The sequence below is a fragment of the Myotis myotis genome, unplaced genomic scaffold (assembly GCF_014108235.1).
Source record: "Myotis myotis isolate mMyoMyo1 unplaced genomic scaffold, mMyoMyo1.p scaffold_m19_p_18, whole genome shotgun sequence".
Classification (NCBI taxonomy): Eukaryota; Metazoa; Chordata; class Mammalia; order Chiroptera; family Vespertilionidae; genus Myotis; species Myotis myotis.
Genome location: NW_023416322.1, coordinates 25,704,782 through 25,725,221, shown reverse-complemented (window position 1 = coordinate 25,725,221; position 20,440 = coordinate 25,704,782). Strand labels below are relative to the sequence as shown.

Genomic DNA, 20,440 nt, shown 5'->3' with positions numbered 1-20,440 from the left:
TTCATCCTGGTGTTGGGTGAGAGTGGGGTGAGGATCATGGAAGAAGTCTTCCCTAAGAAAGTTCCCACAAGGGAGCAATACGTAGACTATGTCAATGAGCCTTACCAAGAGTGCTCTGCTGCGCTCCAGTGTCACCTTCAGTGTAGGGAGGCAGCGTGGGGTCATCGAGGTCATTAAAAGTTCATTCAGCAGTCTCAGTGCAGAGCTCTGGAGGTACATAGGCAAGAATTCTTAAGTGTTGTTAATTCTTAACCTATCAACAAAGCTCAGCATTCTAGGAAGACATGGGGACTGTTGGGAGAACAAAAAGGAAACATAGAAAGGGGAGCCCAGTTTTGAATAACTCTGGAATAAAGCTTTCTTTCTTAAAGTGTCTGCTTGTCCCACTCTCTTCTTGTTCTCTAAGTCTCCTTGTCTCCCACTGAAGAATATTTTCTACAGAGGGACCTTCCAGGTCTTGGACTTAGAGTTTATATAAGTACCTTGTGATCAGTACATTTCATGTTTACTGAAACATGTATCCAGTTCATTCCTTGACAAATCTTGGTTGGATTCACATGGTATTTTAGGCTCTGTTCTAGTCCCTGGGATACAGTAGTGGCTACAGCAGGTGGGGTCCATAAAGTCAATTTGTAAAAACTTCCTATGTCAGCTAGTGGTAGAGCTACAAAAGGAAAATGAGCTCGATTCATAGGACAGAGAGTAAGAAGAGTGCTAATTCAGACAGAATGGGCCGAGAGGATCCCTCGATAAGGTGATCTCTTAGGAGAGAACTGACTGAAGTTTTGCTGTGATGGTGAAGCTTATTGATCTCAAGAAGTCTTTCTATTTATTTGTATATTGCATTTTTGAGTGGGTTAATGACATTCTTCTGCTTGCTTATAGGGAGCTTACCGAGATAGAAGAGGAGAGGATATTGCTATTTTGAGGCTAACATATGGTGTCTATGGGAGCAGGAAGCTCTGAACAGCTCCTCACTGGCCTTCTTGCCATGTGCCCTTTTATACATGTGTGTCCTGTTTAACATGTGTGCCCTTCTTTTGAACATCATGCCTACATTTTAGAGGAAGAGAATAATTTTAGGTTCTGTGTTAAGTTGGCCAGGAGTGCATGCTTAGCAATTATAATGCTACTAGAGGCCCGGTGCACAAAAATTTGTGCACTCGGGGGGAGAGAGGGGTCCCTCAGCCCGGCCTGTGCCCTCTCGCAGTCTGGGACCCCTCGGGAGATAACGACCTGCCGGCTTAGGCCTGCTCCCGGGTGGCAGAGGGCAGGCCCAATCCCTAGGTGCAGCCCCTGGTCGGGCTCAGAGCAGGGCCGATTGGGGAGTTGGGGTGCCTTCCCCTGTCATGCACAGAGCAGGGCAGATTGGGATGTTGCGATGCCACCCTCAGTCACGCTCAGGGTAGGGCCGATTGGGGGGTTGGGGCACCGCCCCGTCACACTCAAGGCAGGGTCGATGGGAAGGTTGCGGCGCCACCCCCTGTCACGCACAGAGCAGGACCCATCAGGGGGGTTGGGGCTCCGTACCCTGTCATGCATGGAGCAGGGCCAATCAGGGGGTTGGGGCGCTGCCCCCTGTCACGCACAGAGCAGGGTCAATCAAGGGGTTAGGGAGCTCCCCCCTGTCATGCACAGAGCAGGGCCAATCAGGGGGTTGAGGAGCTCCCCCCTGTCACTCACAGAGTAGGGCCGATAGGGGAGTTGGGGCACCGCCCTCTGTCACACTCAGGGCAGGGCGGATCAGGGGGTTGGGGCGCCTCCCTCTATCACCCACAGAGCAGGGTCGATCAGGGGGTTGGGGCGCTGCCACTGTCACACACAGAGCAGGGCTGATCAGGGGGTTGAGGCACCGCACCCTGTCACACACAGAGGCGCAGGGCAATCAGGGGGTTGGGGAGCTCCCCCCTATCAGGCACAGAGCAGGGCTGATCAGGGGGTTGGGGCGCCTTCCCCTGTCACGAACAGAGCAGGGCGGATAGGGAGGTTGTGGCCCCGCCCCCTGTCACACACAGAGCCGCAGGGCGATCAGGGGTTTTGGGTGCTGCCCCCGTCATGCTGATCCCGGTGCCGGGATGCCTCTCGGCTCTGCTGATCCCGGGGCTGGGAGGCATATTACCCTTTTACTATATAGGATAGAGGCCTGGTGCATGGGTGGGGCTGGCTGGTTTGCCCTGAAGGGTGTCCTGGATCAGGGTGGGGGTCCCCACTGGGGTGCCTGGCCAGCCTGGGTGAGGGGATGATGGCTGTTTGCAGCTGGTCACACACCCTTCAGGGTGGGGGTCCCCACTGGGGTGCCTGGCCAGCCTGGGTGAGGGGATGATGGCTGTTTGCAGCTGGTCACACACCCTTCAGGGTGGGGGTCCCCACTGGGGTGCCTGGCCAGCCTGGGTGAGGGGATGATGGCTGTTTGCAGCTGGTCACACACCCTTCAGGGTGGGGGTCCCCACTGGGGTGCCTGGCCAGTCTGGGTGAGGGGCTGAGGGCTGTTTTCAGGCTGGGACTGAAGCTCCCAACTGCTCCTTTTTTTTTTTTTAAATTCTGGGCCAGCTTTAGCTCTGAGGCTCCAGCTCTTAGGCCTCTGCTCCTGAAAGAAGGTATCTGATTTGTTTCAGTTCTATAATCGAAACTCTGTATCAACTCCAGGTCTGAGATCCTGGCTAGCTGAAAGCTGGTTTCTGGGGTTTTGTTTAGCTTCTATATTCGTTACAATGTTTCTTAAACTGCAAGCTCAGAGGCCGGCAAGGCAGGCGGGGAATGTTGGAGTCCTCCATCACTGAAGCAAGCAAGCCTCATGTTAGTTTCAAGCTGCCTAGCTGCCGGCTGCCATCTTGGCTGGCATTTAATTTGCATATCTCGCTGATTAGCCAGTGGGAAGTGTAGCGGTCGTACACCAATTACCATGTTTCTCTTTTATTAGATAGGATTGTCTTCTTGTGGGAATCAGACTTTTCATGGAGATTTTCAATTTCTAAATTTAGAGTAAATACGAATTTAATGAACCAAAAAATGAATGCACCTTTTCATTCTCATTGAAGCATCCTTTAAAAATTCAATGCAGATAATTTGCAGGCAATTGCTGACTTGAGTGTTTGAGACTATGTAAGATGGATTTCACTGAAGTGTTTCTCTTCGACTTACAGGTACTACTGTTGATTGACATCCAAGTCTCCTACATCAACACCAACCACGAGGATTTCATTGGCTTCGCAAAGTAGGTGGAAGACTCAATTGCTGCGTGTGTTCCTCCTGCTGGTCTGTCTAGAATACACACTAGGAATTTCTCCCACAACCCCACCACCTCTTGAGAGTGCATTCTGGGTCAAGGTTAAATCTGAGCCATCCTGTGAGGCCATGCTCTCTCCATAAAGTAGTTGGCTCCTTGGTTGCGCAGCATATGGGTCACATGTGTCTTAGATACTCATTGCTTTTGGATGACCATCCGCAGTTTGTACTTGAACTCCCATAGATAAGCAGCAACAGATGCACATTTAAAATATGTTTGGGAACAATTTCTCACATTAATTTGAAATAGCAAGTGCAGTTCACAAGATACAGCTATTTCAACATTCCTAAGTTAGAACATAGAGCCTATTTTTTAAAAAACGGTCTTTTGTGAACTTAGATGTAATTATAGGGGGTGAACATTCTCTTTTCTATAATATATATCTTATATAAGCTTGTTTCTATGTTGCTATTTTATCATACATGTATTTTATATTCTTAAAAAATTGTTTTCTTTATTGATTTTGAGAGAGAAAGAGAGAGGAAAAAACAACAACAACATTGATTCGTTGTTCCACTCATTTATGAATTCATTGGTTTATTCTTGTATGTGCCTGACCTGGAATTGAACCCACAACCTTGGCTTATTAGGACAATAGCCAACTTAGCTACCCGGCCAGGGCTTGTTATATTCTAATATTCTAGCTCTACATTCACAGATATCACTGTGTAGACATTATGCTTAGTTATTCAGGGCTGGTTATTAGTGTGGCATTCACCATTTTTTCCTGCCCTAGAGTGGAACTAGTTTTTGTTTGATTCTAACTCTAAAATATAGTTGTAGCATGTAAATGGTTCAAACTTCAAATATATAAAATATAGTCTCTTCTATATAAAAAAAATGATGGGGGGAAATGTATTTGAACCATGTATTCAAGAACAGGAGCAAATGAAAAATAAAACACAACAAAATGTAAAGCCAATTACAATCTGATTGAAAAGAATCAGAATGTAAATCATGTGATTTAGACTAAACCCTGACTGAGGAACTGACAGACATGTTTTAGGGAGGAAAGGCTCAATTATCCAACAGCAGATTGTCTCCTTGTAAAGTTGGCTGTGGTTGTAATGCTGAACCAATGGTATACATATATTTGGAATCCAGCAGCTACTACTGATGTGCAGTAGATGTTTTTCCTCCACTGTTTGTCTGTGACCTGTGTGTGGAGGTGTTAAAACACAGTATTGAATTTGTTCCTATGGTCAGTTGTCTTAGTAGCGACACTGTCCACACAGACCCATCCCTCCCTTTAGCCCTGATGGCTCCCCCATCTGCACTGCTCACTTCCTCCTGTAGGTCCCCTGTGAGGGAAAGCCTGGATGCTGAGATGCCTCCTTGCCTATCACCCTGGAAGAGGGGACCTGAGAATTATGCCTGGTTTGCAGCACAGTCTGTGACCACCATGTGGCCTGTGCCAAGCTCTACTCTTGGGGGAAAAATACAAGAAAAAGAAAGAAAAAATCATTTTTGTCTGTTGAGAGTTTGCCTAATAATTGAAAAATATAGAGAAACACATGTAACATTTTAAGTTGGCACATTCTCCATTCCCTTCTGTTGCTTCCTTGAGGAATTGAAAAGAAAAACAAATCCTTGAGTAATTTTAAAGAACAGGAATGCTGCCTTTAAAAGTGATTTTTATTGAAGACAAATGCTATTTAGATGTAAACTCGAGCCCATAACTTAACAGTGAAAGGGACATTGCCACACCACCTCGTTGTAGTCTCCCGAGCCAAGGAGAAAATGTAGAAAAAGTCAAAATCTGTTTGGGAAAATTCAAATTTTGAACAAGTTTTGTAACCAGTGCTACAATTTAAATTCCAGCCTAGACTTTTCTTGAAACACTTTTTCTTGATTATTTTTAAACTTCTCTTCAAAGATAAATGATCCGGAGTTTACTTCACCTCAGAAGCTGTTAGACTATAGCATTATATTGACTAGGTTTTCAAAAGCATATAATGTTGCAAATGTAAACACTTTCAAATGCAGTCTTTCCATGCAGCCTCTGTAATCCAGGCGACTGCCCCCATTTTTCCAGCCTAGAGATAGACTGTAAGCCGTTATGATGTTGGGGGAGAAAAAAGAAGCCTTGTTCAGACCACATTAGAAGTGGGGCAGCTTTGCACATTTTGCATCTAGTAGAAACTCGCACCTGAACTTCCTTTTGAAGGCCAGGTCTGGGAGTCAGCAGTCGGATCAGTTTTCCAGGATATGCCGCTGATGAGCTTTGGGCTTTGCCAAGTCACTTAGCCTTTCTGTACTCAGTTTACTGCTCTATCAAGTGGAATAATAAATAATCCCCCATCGTATACCTTTTAGGATTGTCAGGAGATCAAATTAATGAGGTGTTGTAAACTGCTTTTGAGAACTGGGGTATAGTCTGTAAAAGTAAGAAAGTGGTATAGGTATACATATTCACATATAAGCATATACACAGACACACACAGATACAGACACACACTCACAGACACATTCACACACACACACACACACACACACACACACACATTTCCCACCTATTTGTTAAACACAGAGGAGTTTGTGTTTAACACAATTTTGCTTTGTTGTGAAATTGATGTTTGGAGTATGATTGCCACTAGAATATTTTTAGACACCAATATTATCTCCAAATGTGATATTCTGCACTGAGACTCAGAGGTAGATGTTCTTTCCATTGTATGCTGAGTTGCAGTAGATTTCAGAGTGACATGGGATTAAGATGAAGAAATATTCATAATTACTTTGAAGGGTTGTGGGATCTTTTGTGTTTTTAAAAATTAAAAAAATACGGTTGTAGCTATAAATTTTAAAGTTGGCAGGATTGCTGTTTCCATCAAGGAAGAAAAGTCAAGCCATACTTGAAGGAAGACAATTATGTAAGTATTTTTAAGTTCCAGGGATAGAAAATTAAGGTCTCAAATTGAGGAGAAGAAGAATTTGTTTCATGAGATTTTTAAAGAATTGTTGAAAGAGGGGGAACCACCTCTCAAGTTTATAGAATGGTGATGCGCATAGTATTTTACACATGTATTCTTTTCTAAAAATTTTAAAAACAAACCAAAGTGCTAAAGGTAGAGTAACGGAGTAGGAATTCTCACAGTAGTGTTCAGACATCTTGAAATTCTTCTGCCTGCTACAGCATTTACTCTGCCATGTTGAATACGTGGAACATTTTTCCCCCCATTTCCTAGCTATTTGTTAAACACAGACCGTAAAATATGTACCATGTGTCATGGATCCAAGTTAGCGCTGCTGTAGGCTTGCTTTGGAATTTCCTGGTTCCTGAAAGCTTGATCTTTAAACTATAATATAGTTTCTGAACCTAAACGTCCGGTCTTCCAGAAGAAAATGTCAACTTTCCTCATGATTTAAGGATTTTAATTTGTCATTGTCCCTTGTTAAAAAACAAACAAACAGCCCCACAGGTCTTTTTTATTTTTTACTCAATGTCACTAGTTTTTATTATTTAAGAAAACAAAGCTACTCCATTTGTTCCTTCATTCACTTCCCCTCTCTCAAGATTCCTGCTCTTTGAATAGGAAGGCCAATAAGCATTTGTTAGCTTGGATGCCTGGGGAGGTTAATTTTCAAATTCTCATGCTCTTCTGCATTTGTTCCCTGGGCAGGAGTTTTAACTTCTGACTTACTGAGATGTCAACAGTTCAGTAGCTTACAAGCATTAGGGCTCCAGATAGGAACCAGTAGACTAATGTTTTGATGACACCAGCGTCAGACTAAGGTCTGTTTTTCCATCTGCAGAGTAGGTCCCAGCACCTGTTTTCTCACAGTTGAAATGACAGAGTAGACAGATTTCAGTGCTGGTTATATGAGTACCATGAAAATCCTGCCGGTTGTGACATTCATGATATCTCTTTCCTCATCCTCTGGAATGCCCGTTGCCATTTGCCTAAAGGCAGTATATGTGAATCTTGGCCCCAAATTCCAGAGCAATACTTCACAGTCTTCGTATATTTTTCCATCATGTGTAATCACATTTTATTATAACACTGTTTCTAGTTTATATTCTTACATGAGAACATTCTCTCTCTTGTGGAATCAAAGCCTAGGCCTTAGATTAGAACAAGATCCTTCTTTTGACTCATATGCAAATTTAGGAATTAAATGCAGATGGAAATACAGACCTAAACAATTTGCCAAGGACAATCCGGAGTGTCACATCTTCTAGTAAATTTTATGTTCCAGTGTTCCAAGCAACGTTTTAAAAATCAGTAGACTTCTACTGTTCTCTTTCATTCTCAGAGCTGTTATTTTGAACTTTATCTTCATCCTTAAAATGGATCTTAGGAGATGAGTCATCCTTCTTTCATAGGGCCCCACGTCCTGGAGGGTTTTCTTACGTAATATTTAGCATGAGACTTCACTGAGGATCCTGCAGGGGGAATGCAGCTTCCTTCTCCCTTTGGCTTCCATCTGATTGGAGGAGGCAGGCCTGCACATGATGCATCGTACTCTGAGGACTCTCAGCATGTGTTTATAATATCCTTGGGGTAATAAAAGAACATTTTAAAAGGACTTCTTTATTCCAGAGCAGTACTGTCCAATGAGCTTTCTGAGATAATGGAAATATTTTCTATTCTGGGCTGTTCAGTACAGTAGCCACTAGCTGCATGTGACTATTGAGTGGCCAAACTGGGACTAGTAAAACAGAGGAAGTGAGTTGCAAGTGAAATAAAAATCAAATTAAATAGTAATTAAAGTTTTAATTTCAATAGCCGCATATGGCTATCAGCTACTGCATTGGATGGCACACTTGCGGAGTATGGAGAATCCAGCCCATTGCTCAGGGTCCTTACATCTGTGGACCCTACTTTTTTTTTTTTTTTAATTTTTTTTATTTTTATTTATTTTTTTAATATATTTTTTATTGATTAAGATATTACATATGTGTCCTTGTCCCCACGTTACCCTCTACCCCCCATCCCCCCCACCCCCGCTCATGCCCTCACCCCCCCGTTGTCCATGTCCATTGGTTAGGCCTATATGCTTGCATATAAGTCCTTTGGTTGATCTTTCCCCCTTACCCCCACCCTCCCCTACCTTCCCTCCAAGTCCCGACAGTCCAATCAATGCCTCTCCGTCTCTGGATCAGTCCTTGTTCATCAGCTTATGTTGTTCATTATATTCCACAAATGAGTGAGATCCTGTGGTATTTATCCGCTCTCAAGTTCCATCCATGCTGTGGCAAATGGTAAGAGTTCCTTTTTCTTCTTCCTCTTCTTAAAGAATACCTTTCAGCATTTCATATAATGCTGGTTTGGTGGTGATGAACTCCTTTAGCTTTTTCTTATCCGTGAAGCTCTTTATCTGACCTTCTATTCTGAATGATAGCTTTGCTGGATAAAGTAATCTTGGTTGCAGGTTCTTGCTATTCATCACTTTGAATATTTCTTGCCAGTCTCTTCTGGCCTGCATGGTTTCTGTTGAGAAATCAGCTGACAGTCGTATGGGTACTCCCTTGTAGGTAACTGACTGTCTTTCTCTTGCTGCTTTTAAGATTCTCTCTTTATCTTTTGCTCTTGGCATTTTAATTATGATGTGTCTTGGTGTGGTCCTCCTTGGATTCCTTTTGTTTGGGGTTCTCTGCGCTTCCTGGACTTGTAAGTCCATTTCTTTCACCAGGTAGGGGAAGTTCTCTGTCATTATTTCTTCAAAAAGGTTTTCAATATCTTGCCCTCTCTCTCCTTCTGGTACCCCTATAATTCTGATGTTGGTACGCTTGAAGTTGTCCCAGAGGTTCCTTACACTATCTTCATATTTTTGGAATCTCTTTTCTTTTTTCTTTTTCGGTTGGGTATTTTTTGTTTCTTTGTATTTCAAATCTTTGACTTGATTCTTGGGATCCTCTTTTCTGCTGCTGGATCTCTGTAAATTATTCTTTATTTCAGTCAGTGTATGCTTAATTTCTAGTTGGTCCTTTTTCATGTCCTCCATGGTCTCCCTATACTTATTGAGGGATTCATTAAATTTATCGGCGGTTTCCATAAAATTCTTGAAAAACCTTATAACCGTGGCCTTAAACTCTATATCCAATCGTTTACTTTCCTCCATTCCTGCCATTTGTGACCTGTTTCTTTGTCTCCGCATTTTGGCAGCTTCCCTGTGTTGATAGAGTGGCCCTGTGCGCCAGGTGTCCTGTAGGGCCCAGTAGCTCAGCCTCCCCAGTTACCTGGGGTGGACACTCTTGGTGCACTCTTGGTGCCTTGGTTGTTGTAGAATCACTGGGAGGAATTGACCTCCAGGCCAATTGGCTGTGAGAATCAGCTGTGTCTAAAGTGGGAGAACTTCTGTGCTGAAGACACCCTTCTGGGGCAAGACTTGCTTCAGTGGGGCTTTGGTGCTCACTGAGTCTGCTCCCTGAGTGCGTCCCTTATGGATCTGAGGAGTTGCAGTCTGGATGGACCCCCTCTGACCACTGGGTACAGTGGCTCCTGGATCTAAGGAGGTGCTAATTCAGCCTCTGCCTGAGGCCACACAGCAGGAGCCACGAAGAGGCTCAGCTGTGAAGCAATGCAAGCCGCTGCGGGGCCTTGGGCCTTCTCTTGGAAGTTCCGGGTCTGCCTGGTTCGGCTGCAGTTAGGTACATTCACATGCAAAAGCCTCTGCCGCAGCCTGGGTGGGGCGGGGTCTCAGGGAGTCAGAGGGCGGAGAAAGCGGCCATGGCCGATTCTCCGCCCGGAGTTGCGCGTCTCAGTGTTCCGGTAACGGCTGCAAGCACCTCTGAGGGAAAGCCGCCCTCAAGTTCGCTCGCTGCCGGACAGACCAGCTTCTCCCCGTATGAGACCTGGGTCCCCAGAGACTTCCCGGAACCAGAGTTCAGAGCCGTCGGGAGTTTGTGATTCAAAAAGACAGCCGCGTCCTCAGGCGCCACCCCCTTTCCTCGCGGGCGCGCGCCGCCGTACCTCTGCACTTCACCTCCGCAGCGCCTCTGGCTCTCAGCGTGCTTTTCTTTCCTTCTAGTTGTGGAATTTACACTCAGCCAGCCTTCCTGTTGTTCTGGATGATGTTTGCTCAGTCCTTTGCGGTAATTTTCAATTGTTGTGTGAGGCGATAATTTCCCAGTGTTTACCTATGCCGCCATCTTAGTTGCTCTCCCTGTGGACCCTACTTAACTGATGGCTTGGTGGTGATCTACTGTGGTGGCTTCTAGAAGAGAAAAAGGGGGTAACTCTGTTCACTGTTGCTAAGCAAACCCTTTGACTCAGGAAAAAACAGTCAACTCTTTAATCTTCTGTCTATAACGTATAAAGGATGGGCTTTCCCCTCCCACTGCCTTGGTTTGTCTGTTGCCACTTTGCTAGTATTTTCTCCATCATGGTTACTGCTGAAGTGTCTCCTCTTATAAACTAAGCATGATGGTGGAGGGAGAGGCCCAACTGACACTTGATATGCAATCTGCGTTTCCGAGCGACTCCATTTCCTAGGTTCAGTTGAGCTCTATTTAGGTTCATGCCGAGTCCACATTCTTCCTCCTCCTTTGTCACTTCTATCTTATTTTTCAGCCCCTGAAATCTTGTTTTGACCACACCGCTCTGTTGAGACTGCTTTTGGATTAAATAGTTAATCCAATGGACAATTGTGAGTTCTTCATATGACACCATTAACCAGAGGTTTCAGTTACTAACTTTATCTGAAGACTATAAACCTAGATCTCCATTCCAGAACTTCTTCCTAGACTGGGTGCCATAGTCAGTACATACTGGGCATTTCTACTTATCCATCCTAGGGAAGTCTCAACTTGATTTTCCTTAAACTCATCATCTAATCTTAAATCTACACCTCCTCCATTGTTCCCATTCTCTGTGGGTGTAACTTCCAGTTTCTCAAACCAGAAACCTGAGTGTCATTCATTATTCCTTGTTCCCATCTTTGTTTCCTTCCATCTTTACCAAGTTCACTTGACTCTACCTCTATTCTAGTTTCTGAATTTGTCTAATCCTATCATCATTTATATCTTTCACAGAGTGCCCTGCAGGTCGTTGGTGCCCTAAAATTCTTCTTCTCTTGCTTGGGTTACTACAGGTCCTCCTGCCTCTTGTCATGTCCTTTATCATTACTTCTGAGATCCCCTGTTACTTTCAGAATAAAGTTTAAACTCCTCAGTATGGTTTCCAAGGCTCTGTAGAAACTGTCTCTTACCTCTTCTTCCAACTCTGTACTAGGCAATGTCAATGGTGAGAGAGGTAGAGATATCAAGATTCATGCAACATACCATCAGTCATTGAGGAACAGACATTGTCAGAGAGGAATTAGAGACCTGCCTGACACAATCCTGTTTATATGGTAAAGGTGCAGACCAAGATCTTTGGGAGTTCATGGGAAGGAGAAATAACTGGAGGTTTCTAAGAAGGCATATCCCAGAAATGGTACTTGATTGGACTTTGAAGGCTGGGCAGGAATCGCAGTCAGAAGGAAGGGGTGTAAGCTATCTGCTTCCTATCTTTTCTGCTTCAGACTCCGAGAATTTTTACAAAACACTGCTTTGATCATGCCATTTGCTGGCTCAGAAACTTTGAATACTTTTGTCTGCCTCTACTATAACAGCCAACTTCTCCCTAATTGGCTCTCACATTCAGTTACTGTACTAGGTGACTTTTAAGGTCATTTACAACCCTGAGTTTATGATTATATAATTTTGCTGTAATAGTTTTACCTCCCACAACTTTTCTATGTTCCTCATTTTTTGACCTCCTGACTTTGATGATACTACACCATTCTCCTGGAATGCACTTGGCTGTCTTCCTCTATTAAAATTGTACCTTTCTTCAAGTTTTCTGTGAAAGTCTCAGATCACATCAGACCAGAATAATCCCTTTTGTTTGTCTCTGATGCAGAGCAATTACTATGCATAGGATTTGTTTGATAAGTGGTTATAAACCCCTTGGCATACTCTCCTGTGATTTGAATCTTTTATTGTGTATGCACATGGACAAGGACAGAAACTAGAAATGAACATGCAAAAAACATTGAGCTACATGGTAACATGGGTTTCTTTTTCTCTGAATGTCTTTCAATGTGTTCTTATTTTTACAAAAATTTAAATCTCTTGTTATATACTTTTAAAATCATTATGTCTCAGAGCATTAAACCTAGTTTGGCTTCATGTATTTTAGGGTTCTGGAAATCCTTCCACAGTGACTTGGTTGTAGTAGGAATTTATATGCTTAACAACAAACACAATTAGAAGCTATGGGGTAATTATAGCTCACATATGAAACAGAAGCACTTGCGGGGGTGGGGGGGTGCTTTGTATTACATTCTCACATGTTTACTTCTGTAGAGCTTGTTCTTCCTTTGTTCTTTGTATTTTGTGTATGTATCTCACCACCCACGCTAGATAAATTGTAGGCTTCTGATTATAGGGGCCATACCTTAATCATGTTCATATCTTCCACAATAGCACCTTGCAAATAGCTGGTGCTCTCAAATTTTTGACTTATGTCAAATGAAAACATTATAACTAGGTCTGTTTTCCAATATTGCACAGATAACCAGTAAAGGATCTATGAACAAGATTATGTCCAAAGGCTCAAGTTCACTTGCAAGTCTTTACACGATTTCCCATAAACACATTTTTAAGTACAGTGGGGCCTTGACTTACGAGTGTCCCGACTAACGAGTTTTTCGAGATACGAGCCGTCTCTCGGCCGAGTTTTTGCTTTGAGTTGCGAGCTAAAATTCAGGTTAGGAGCCAGCTTCAGATACCCCACAGCTAGTTGGCGCAGCGAACGTCACAGTGTGGGTGCATCAGACCCCTGGTCACAGTCAGACACAAACTCAACCTCATTCACAGCCTCACCACAAAATTCAGAATAATGTAGATTTGGATTATGTAGAGAAATGGTTGGAGAAAGATGATGTTCATGGTGATTAAAGGACTTAAGCATTTAACAAAAACTAGAAAAAACAAAAAATGAGGAAAGAAGAAATAAGCTAAAAGTCTAATGTGAGGACATTGAAAAGCAAAAATATACACAAAGTATCTTTAGTAATCAAATACAGTATGGCCTTTTACCACCCACCCTTTCCCCAGCCTCATTTGAATGTAGAATATGGGTTTTCAGGAGTTTGAGTGAAAACTCGTGGGAGATTATGAAAGACTAGAGACCCAGTGCACAAATTCGTGCACTGGTGGGGTCTGGCTGGCCCACCCTAATAGGGCCAATGGGGCCGGGCAGGGGGAGGATATGTGGCTGGTTGACCGGCTGGCCCTGCCCCCTGGTCAAACTCCCGGTTGTATTCCCAGTCGAACTCCTGGTCAAGGGGGCAATTTGCATATTACACTTTTATTATATAGGATTACTGTTTTGAACAGTGGTTCAAAAGTGTGATGTTGATTTCTGATGTGGCTCTGAGCCATAATATCCCATTACTTTAAACAGTTAATGACTTGAGCTTTTTCTCTGTTTTGGACTATTTCATCGATCTTCAAAACAGCCTTTAAGAACTATGAAACTGCTAGTTAGAGGGTTCAGTATTATTAATCTTCTCAGAATAACCAAAATAAATTTAGTTTTCTTATATCAGTAGATGTTTACTCATTGATTTACCAAAAGAAAGCCTTCATACCTTTTTTTTAAATGTTTTTTAATTGATTTTAGAGAGAGAGGAAGGGAGAGGGAGATAGAAATATTAATGAGAGGGAAAGATCGATTGGCTGCCCTCTTGCACCCTACTGGGGATAGAGCCCACAACCTGAGCATGTACCCTAACTGGGAATTGAACGAGTGATCTCTTGGTTCACAGGTTGACGCTCAACCACTGAACTACATGGGCCAGGCAGAAAGCCTTCATTCTTTTGACTGATAGAGGAACACAGTGCCTGGACATGTGGGCTCTGGGGTTAAATTGTTGGGGTCATCTCTGGCTCTTAACCCCTGGCGTTGTGTTATAATGGTGTCGACCTCACTGGGCTTCTTATTCAACAGATATTTGTTAGAGCTAACTACAGTGTGCCAGGTAGTTTCTAGGCCTGTGATGGCAAACCTTTTGAGCTCGGCGTGTCAGCATTTTGAAAAACCCTAACTTAACTCTGGTGCCGTGTCACATAGAAATTTTTTGATATTTGCAACCATAGTAAAACAAAGACTTATATTTTTGATATTTATTTTATATATTTAAATGCCATTTAACAAAGAAAAATCAACCAAAAAAACGAGTTCGCATGTCACCTCTGACATGCGTGTCATAGGTTCGCCATCACTGTTCTAGGCACTGGGGATATAGCAACGAATGAAATAGACAAAAACCCCTGCTCACAAGGAGCTCACATTCTAATGGAAGAAGACAGACAGTAAACACACAAAAATTTATTAAATTATATAGTACGCTTGAAGGCGAAAAATGCCATAGAGAAAAATAGAATAGTGTAAAGGGGATGAGAGTCCTAGAAGAAGGGAAGGATGCAGTTTTGAACAGAGTAGTCATGGTATGCCTCACTGAAAAGATAAACTTGAACAAAGACTTGAAGGAGGTGATGTCAGGAAATAGGCTTATATCTGGTGGAAGCTTATCTAGGCAGAAGGAGCAACTAGCATAAAGGCTTTGAGATGGGAATATGCTGGGTGGGTTTAAAAAAATAGTGATCAGTGTGGCTGAACTTCTCCAATGAGGGAGATGGAGAGTAGGAGGAGATGACTCAAAGAGCGGAGGGTGGGGGTAGCTGAGTAGGGCCTTGTGGACATCCAAGTGGCGATGTTGAGTTATCATAAATGTATATGAGTCTAGATTTGGGGAGATGGGTCAAGCTGGCTTTGTTCTATGGGAGCTGTCAGAATATAGTGGAATTCAAAGCAATGAGATTGTAAAATGTCACAGAGTTTGGGATCTGGAGGCCAACTACTTATTAGCTGAGTAACTTTGGGAAATCCATTTAGCTACTCTGTGACTCAGTCTCCCCATCTGTAAAACGAAAATAATAATAGTAACTACTTCACAGGGTAAAATTAGTTAAAATCACTAATATCTGTAAAGCGCTTGGAACATGGCATATAGTTCATAACTACTAACTGTTCATTTTCAGTACATCTACTCTGCACACCTGCGGGACGTCCCGAGTACTTGCCTTAACTCCTATTGTTATTGATGCAGCAGTGCAGCGATGCTTCCTGTGGTGTGACTATGTTTTTGGTTTGTGACTGTTAATTGGGACTAAGAGTTCCACTGAGTGGGTTTTGCTTCAGAATAGTGTCCTGAATTTTTGGTATATTAGCTCTGCCTAAGTTGTTGATACATTTTTTTTTAAAGCCTGTATATATTTTAGTATCTGTTACTTGTTCAGAAAATAAAAGTCTTACACGTTTCTTCAGTGCTGCTCTCCTTTGCTTTTCTCAGTGCTCAGCAGAGGAGCAGTCAGGTTCACAAGAAAAACACAATTGGAAATCAGGTAGGAATTGCTTAAAAGAATTAGTGCATGCATGCCCCAGTAAGTTTGAACTAAATTGCTTGATTGACTATTAAAAAATGCAAATTAATCCTGCGCAAATTTTGTTGGAAATGCAGCTTTCAGTTTTGTTTTGTTTTGGCTTTTAAAGTTTTTAGAGCGAATTGTTTGGGTTTTTTTTCTTCTCATTATTTTGCTACACTATGCAGTTAACCCTATTGATTTATTTTAAATAACTTCTCTGCTATTTGCTCTGTTTTTCAAATTTGACTCCTTATATCCTACTTTGCTTGCTTACATTACCAGTAAGTTTGATTTAACAACAAATCTGTGAGTCAGTTTAAGGTTAAAATATGGTGAATAGTTGCATGAGCTTTCTGATGCTGCTGACTAGTTCACACGTTTGCACAGCTTGATAACAGTGAAGGGACAGCTCATAGAGAAGGCAGTTGTTGCATTTCACTGCTGCCACACCCAATTCCTGTTGGTTAATAAAGATGTTAATTCCTCAGAAGATCTGATCTTTTGAGTTTTGCATTTTGGGCTGACCCACTGTCTCTAATAGCGCTCTACAGAGATTGCATTAACTCCGATAGTTTGCTGCTGCTTTTATGTTTTATGTGATAATGAATATTTGCATTGTTATTTCTTTTCAAGTCAAAACAATGATGACTTTATAGTGCTTTTTTTTTTTTAATGCAGAGGTACAATTATTGAACAAATTGAAACCTCTGCTCTAGATTTTTTTCCATTGTTTTGAAAGGAGAAGAGGTAATAACAGACTTTATTTTAAAAACTTTTTTCCTGAACTAAAGCATATAATTCTTTGCTATTTCAGGGAACCAATCTTCCGCCTTCAAGGCAAATTGTACGAGCTAAGTTCTGTAAGCTTTACTGTTGCTTTTTCATTTAGCTTCCCATGGGCACAGTTTTGTCTTTAACTGATTAACTCAACTAGCGCTTGCTACTAATTTTTTTTTTAAACTTAGGTTGTCTTGTCCATAACACCCTATCATTAAAACAAACATCCTCTTAAGAGGGTTCATCCCTTCACTGCTAATAACTTGCTGTGATTGAAAGGTATGAACTAGTAAACCCTAAAATGCTGTAATAATAAACCCTTAACATTGTGGATGCTTTGGTATTTCTCTAATTTTAATGGGCCTTAAAATAATTAAAATCATTAATGATCTCCATCTCTGTCCTTTTATGCCATGTTGTTATATGGTGTAAGCCTTTGTATAATACTATTTCCAATAAATGTCGATGACGCTCCTACAAGGTGGGTGAATATTGAATATCTGATTTGTTATATTTGCTGAAAAACCTCCCCAAATTCCAATTATTTGTAGTTATTTTTTTAAAAATAATAAAACAAAACCAAATTTACATTGATTGCAATTTTATATTGCTTTACAGTTGAATCTTTTAAAACTAGATACTCTATCTTCATTTTATGAAAGTGTAAAGATTCTGTCAAATTCTAACAATCATTTTTGGGGGAATGATTCTACTCTCATTTCTACCATGGATGAAGCAGCCCTAAAGTCTTCCTTCCTTCCATCTATGCACAGTAGAGGATGAGATGGGAGCATGGGCCAGTTATTTGCTCCATGTTGCTTTGGAAGAAACGGACTTTGGAGTTAGACATCCCTTGCTTCAAATTATGACCCGTCACTTAGTAGCCAGATGGCCTTGGACAAAGTGAGCCTGAGTTTGCTCAGTTACGTGATGGGAAGAATAGAAAAGATTTCTGCAGGGTGAATGGGAGGATCTGATGTCATATACACAATGAGGTTTGCAGCTGGGTCCTGGGTTTGTGACCTGTAAAGACCAGATACCTTGCTCCCAGCAGGTAGGTGCTACTTCTTCAAACTTTTGGGAGAAAACACATAAAGTATAAGAAAATAATAAAAGTTATGAGAACAATGAAACACTGGAAAATTAGAAGCCATGACACATTATTCCTAAGATTGCAATGCGCAGAAAAAGGATTTGCCTATAAAACTTTCCTCATGGAAGTACATACTTATTGGAAAAGCAGTGATACAGTGGCATAAATGCATACTCTAAATCAGATCTGAAAGGAAACTCTGAACCAGTTACCAGTTATATTACTTCCAAATGCTCAAATCATGCTAACGTGTTTTTATGACTTTACTTTTGCTGAATATTTCCAAGCCCATACATTTTGAAAGTTTTATAAATCCAAAGATAATAGAATTGTGGGGGACTGTTATCATAGGATACAGGTACTTTATCCCAACCTCTTGGGTCCAGTTGTGCCTTGAAAGTCAGATTTTTTTATTTTATTTTAGAAAAGCAATACATATTTCTGTGGGGTCAGAGATAGCACCCTGTAATTAAACACATTATTTTTCTGTAGTGAGACAAATGAATAGTCACACCAGATAGATTAAATGAGACATAGAAATACTTTCATGTTGTCAGGTTTTGCTGCTAAATTTGTTTAAAAACACTTTTTTTTTTTTTTGCATGTAATGGATTATGAACCTGAATGTCTTATTTTTCAGAGTAAAATCCAGTAATTAAAAGCAATACAATATAGTTTAGGAATCCTTTATTTTTTTTCCTTCTTAGTAGAAATGAATCATAATGACTTGACAACATTTTCCTTTTGAATTTGAATATCTGATGCTGATTTGGGTTTGTATTAATACAGTTTATCAGTCAAGAAGCTCAAAGCCAGGGAGCCATGGAGCCCAGCCTACTGACTGATGCAGACTTTTGTGGTTGGTGGGCTGAAAATTCTGCAGGATCCTAGCAAGTGGTTCATCCATTCCAATATGCATTTAAGGCTCTGGGTTGGAAGAATTGCTATGCAGGATCTATACTGAAATATGTTAGAGGGGTTTAAGGAAAGCAAAACTCCTCTTTAAAGTCTAAATTCCAATTGCTTTTCTCTAGTTAGGAATTTGCTTACAACTTTTATAAGTTGATGTCTGCAAATGTACAGAAATTTATGAGTACACAATTAGCTTCAGGTTGGACCGATCAAAAATGTAAATTTAAACTTAATTTCATTCATCCCTTCATTCATCAAACATGTATTCAAAACACTCTAAGTGATAAAAACTGTGGTAGGTGTTTAAGCCAATGATGACTAAGTCACAGCCCTGTCCTCAGGGAGCTCACAGCCCAGTGAGGATGATGGTAAGTAAGAAAATTGAAGACTGCTTCCTTCTTCAAGGCTAGTTCTTTCTGATCCTCCAGGTCTCACTGAAACATCATTTCTGTGAGAGGTTGGCCCTGACCATTGGAACTAAAATCACACACCTCTCCTCAGCGTCTTACTATCATCTTATGCACAAAATTTGTGCACTCAGGTGGGGAGGGTCCCTCAGCCTGGCCTGCGCCCTCTCACAGTTCGGGAACCATCAGTTAGCGCTGCCTCGGAGGCGGGAGCGGCTCCTGCCACGGCCACTGCACTCGCCAGCCATGAGCCCAGCTTCTGGCTAAGCGGTGCTCCTCCTGTGGGAGCATACTGACCACCAGGGGGCAGCTCCTGCATTGAGCATCTGCCCCCTGGTGTTCAGTGCGCGTCATAGCTCCTGGTCATTCCACCGTTGGGCCGAAATCAGATCTCTGAAATCCCCCGAGGGGTTCCAGGTTGTGAGAGGGCACAGCTAGGCCGAGGGACCCCACTGGTGCACGATTGGGGCTGGGGAGGGAGGTTGGCCAGCTGTGGAGGGACCATGGGAGGGCTCCAGGGTGTGTCTGGCCTGACTCGCTCAGTCCTGATCTGCTGGACCCCAGCAGCAGATCTAATCTACCGGTTGGAACATCTGCCTCCTGGTGGTCAGTGCATATCATAGCAAGCAGTTGAGCAGCCTTAGCATATCATTAGCATATTATGCTTTGATTGGTTGAATGGATGACTGGACACTTAGCCTATTAGGCTTTTATTATATAGGATTTTTTATCTTTCTTCACTAGGATCTAAGCTCCATTAATGATATTTTTTTTATGATGCTTAAAGCAGTTGAATATCATTGTAAGGTTTTAGGCATGATCATATTAACGTTTTAGAAAACTCCTGCTTATAGTGTGGAGAAAGTTCTGAAGGCAGAACAAGGTTAGAAAAAGAAGACTAATCAGGAGGCTGTTGCTGACAAGAGATTATGGTGATCTGGGCCAGGCTATCTATACTGGATTCAAGGACAAGCTCATGAGTTTGGGAGAATTAAATAGGAAAAATCCAAAGGAGGTGTGATGAGGTGAGTGTTGGGGAGACATCTGGGGATCATTAGCAATGCTGTTCAGATATATGATTTAAGTACAGGTGAGATGGTGGTGCTCTTAATGGAGAAAGGAACATAGTGAAAAATCCAGTTTTAGAATCAGAAGGGTATTTGTTGAGTATGAATCACTGTGGGAGATTGGAATAAAAGTCCACTGGGAAGTTGTATAAAAATGTATAGAGTTTAGAAGACACAGAACCTATTCCAAAGGTAGTAGGAAGCCACTGAAGAATTTTCAATAAAGAAGGGTTACCATCTGATTTGTATGTTAGAAAAGTCTGTGTGTCAGCCATAAGGAATGGTTTGGAAAAATAAAACTAGAGAGATGGAAATTTTTGAAGAGGTTTTTGAGGTAATTTCGTTAAGAAAATACAAATGTTAATAGTGGGAGGTATGTGGGAGAAGGAACATTTAGGAACGGTTAGCAGGTAGAAAGAGTTAGAAATCGTTTTGGGGATATTAAATCATCCTCCCAGGCTATGGCTAAGAGATCCA

The 20,440-nt window shown here is 42.0% G+C and overlaps 1 protein-coding gene across 11 annotated transcripts in view; it reads left to right on the top strand.

Moving 5' to 3' along the window:
• The window catches only part of DNM3 (dynamin 3), a 377,759-nt gene that overhangs the window by 128,720 nt on the left and 228,599 nt on the right, over positions 1–20,440 (top strand). For 8 of the 11 annotated variants that reach the window (XM_036342917.1, XM_036342912.1, XM_036342907.1 and 5 more), the window contains exons 12-14: positions 3,144–3,214; positions 15,635–15,686; positions 16,522–16,551. In XM_036342917.1, coding sequence (XP_036198810.1) covers positions 3,144–3,214; positions 15,635–15,686; positions 16,522–16,551 — 153 coding nt within the window. The remainder of the gene's footprint in view (positions 1–3,143; positions 3,215–15,634; positions 15,687–16,521; positions 16,552–20,440) is intronic. The other 3 variants (XM_036342913.1, XM_036342909.1, XM_036342914.1) reach the window with 1 other exon arrangement.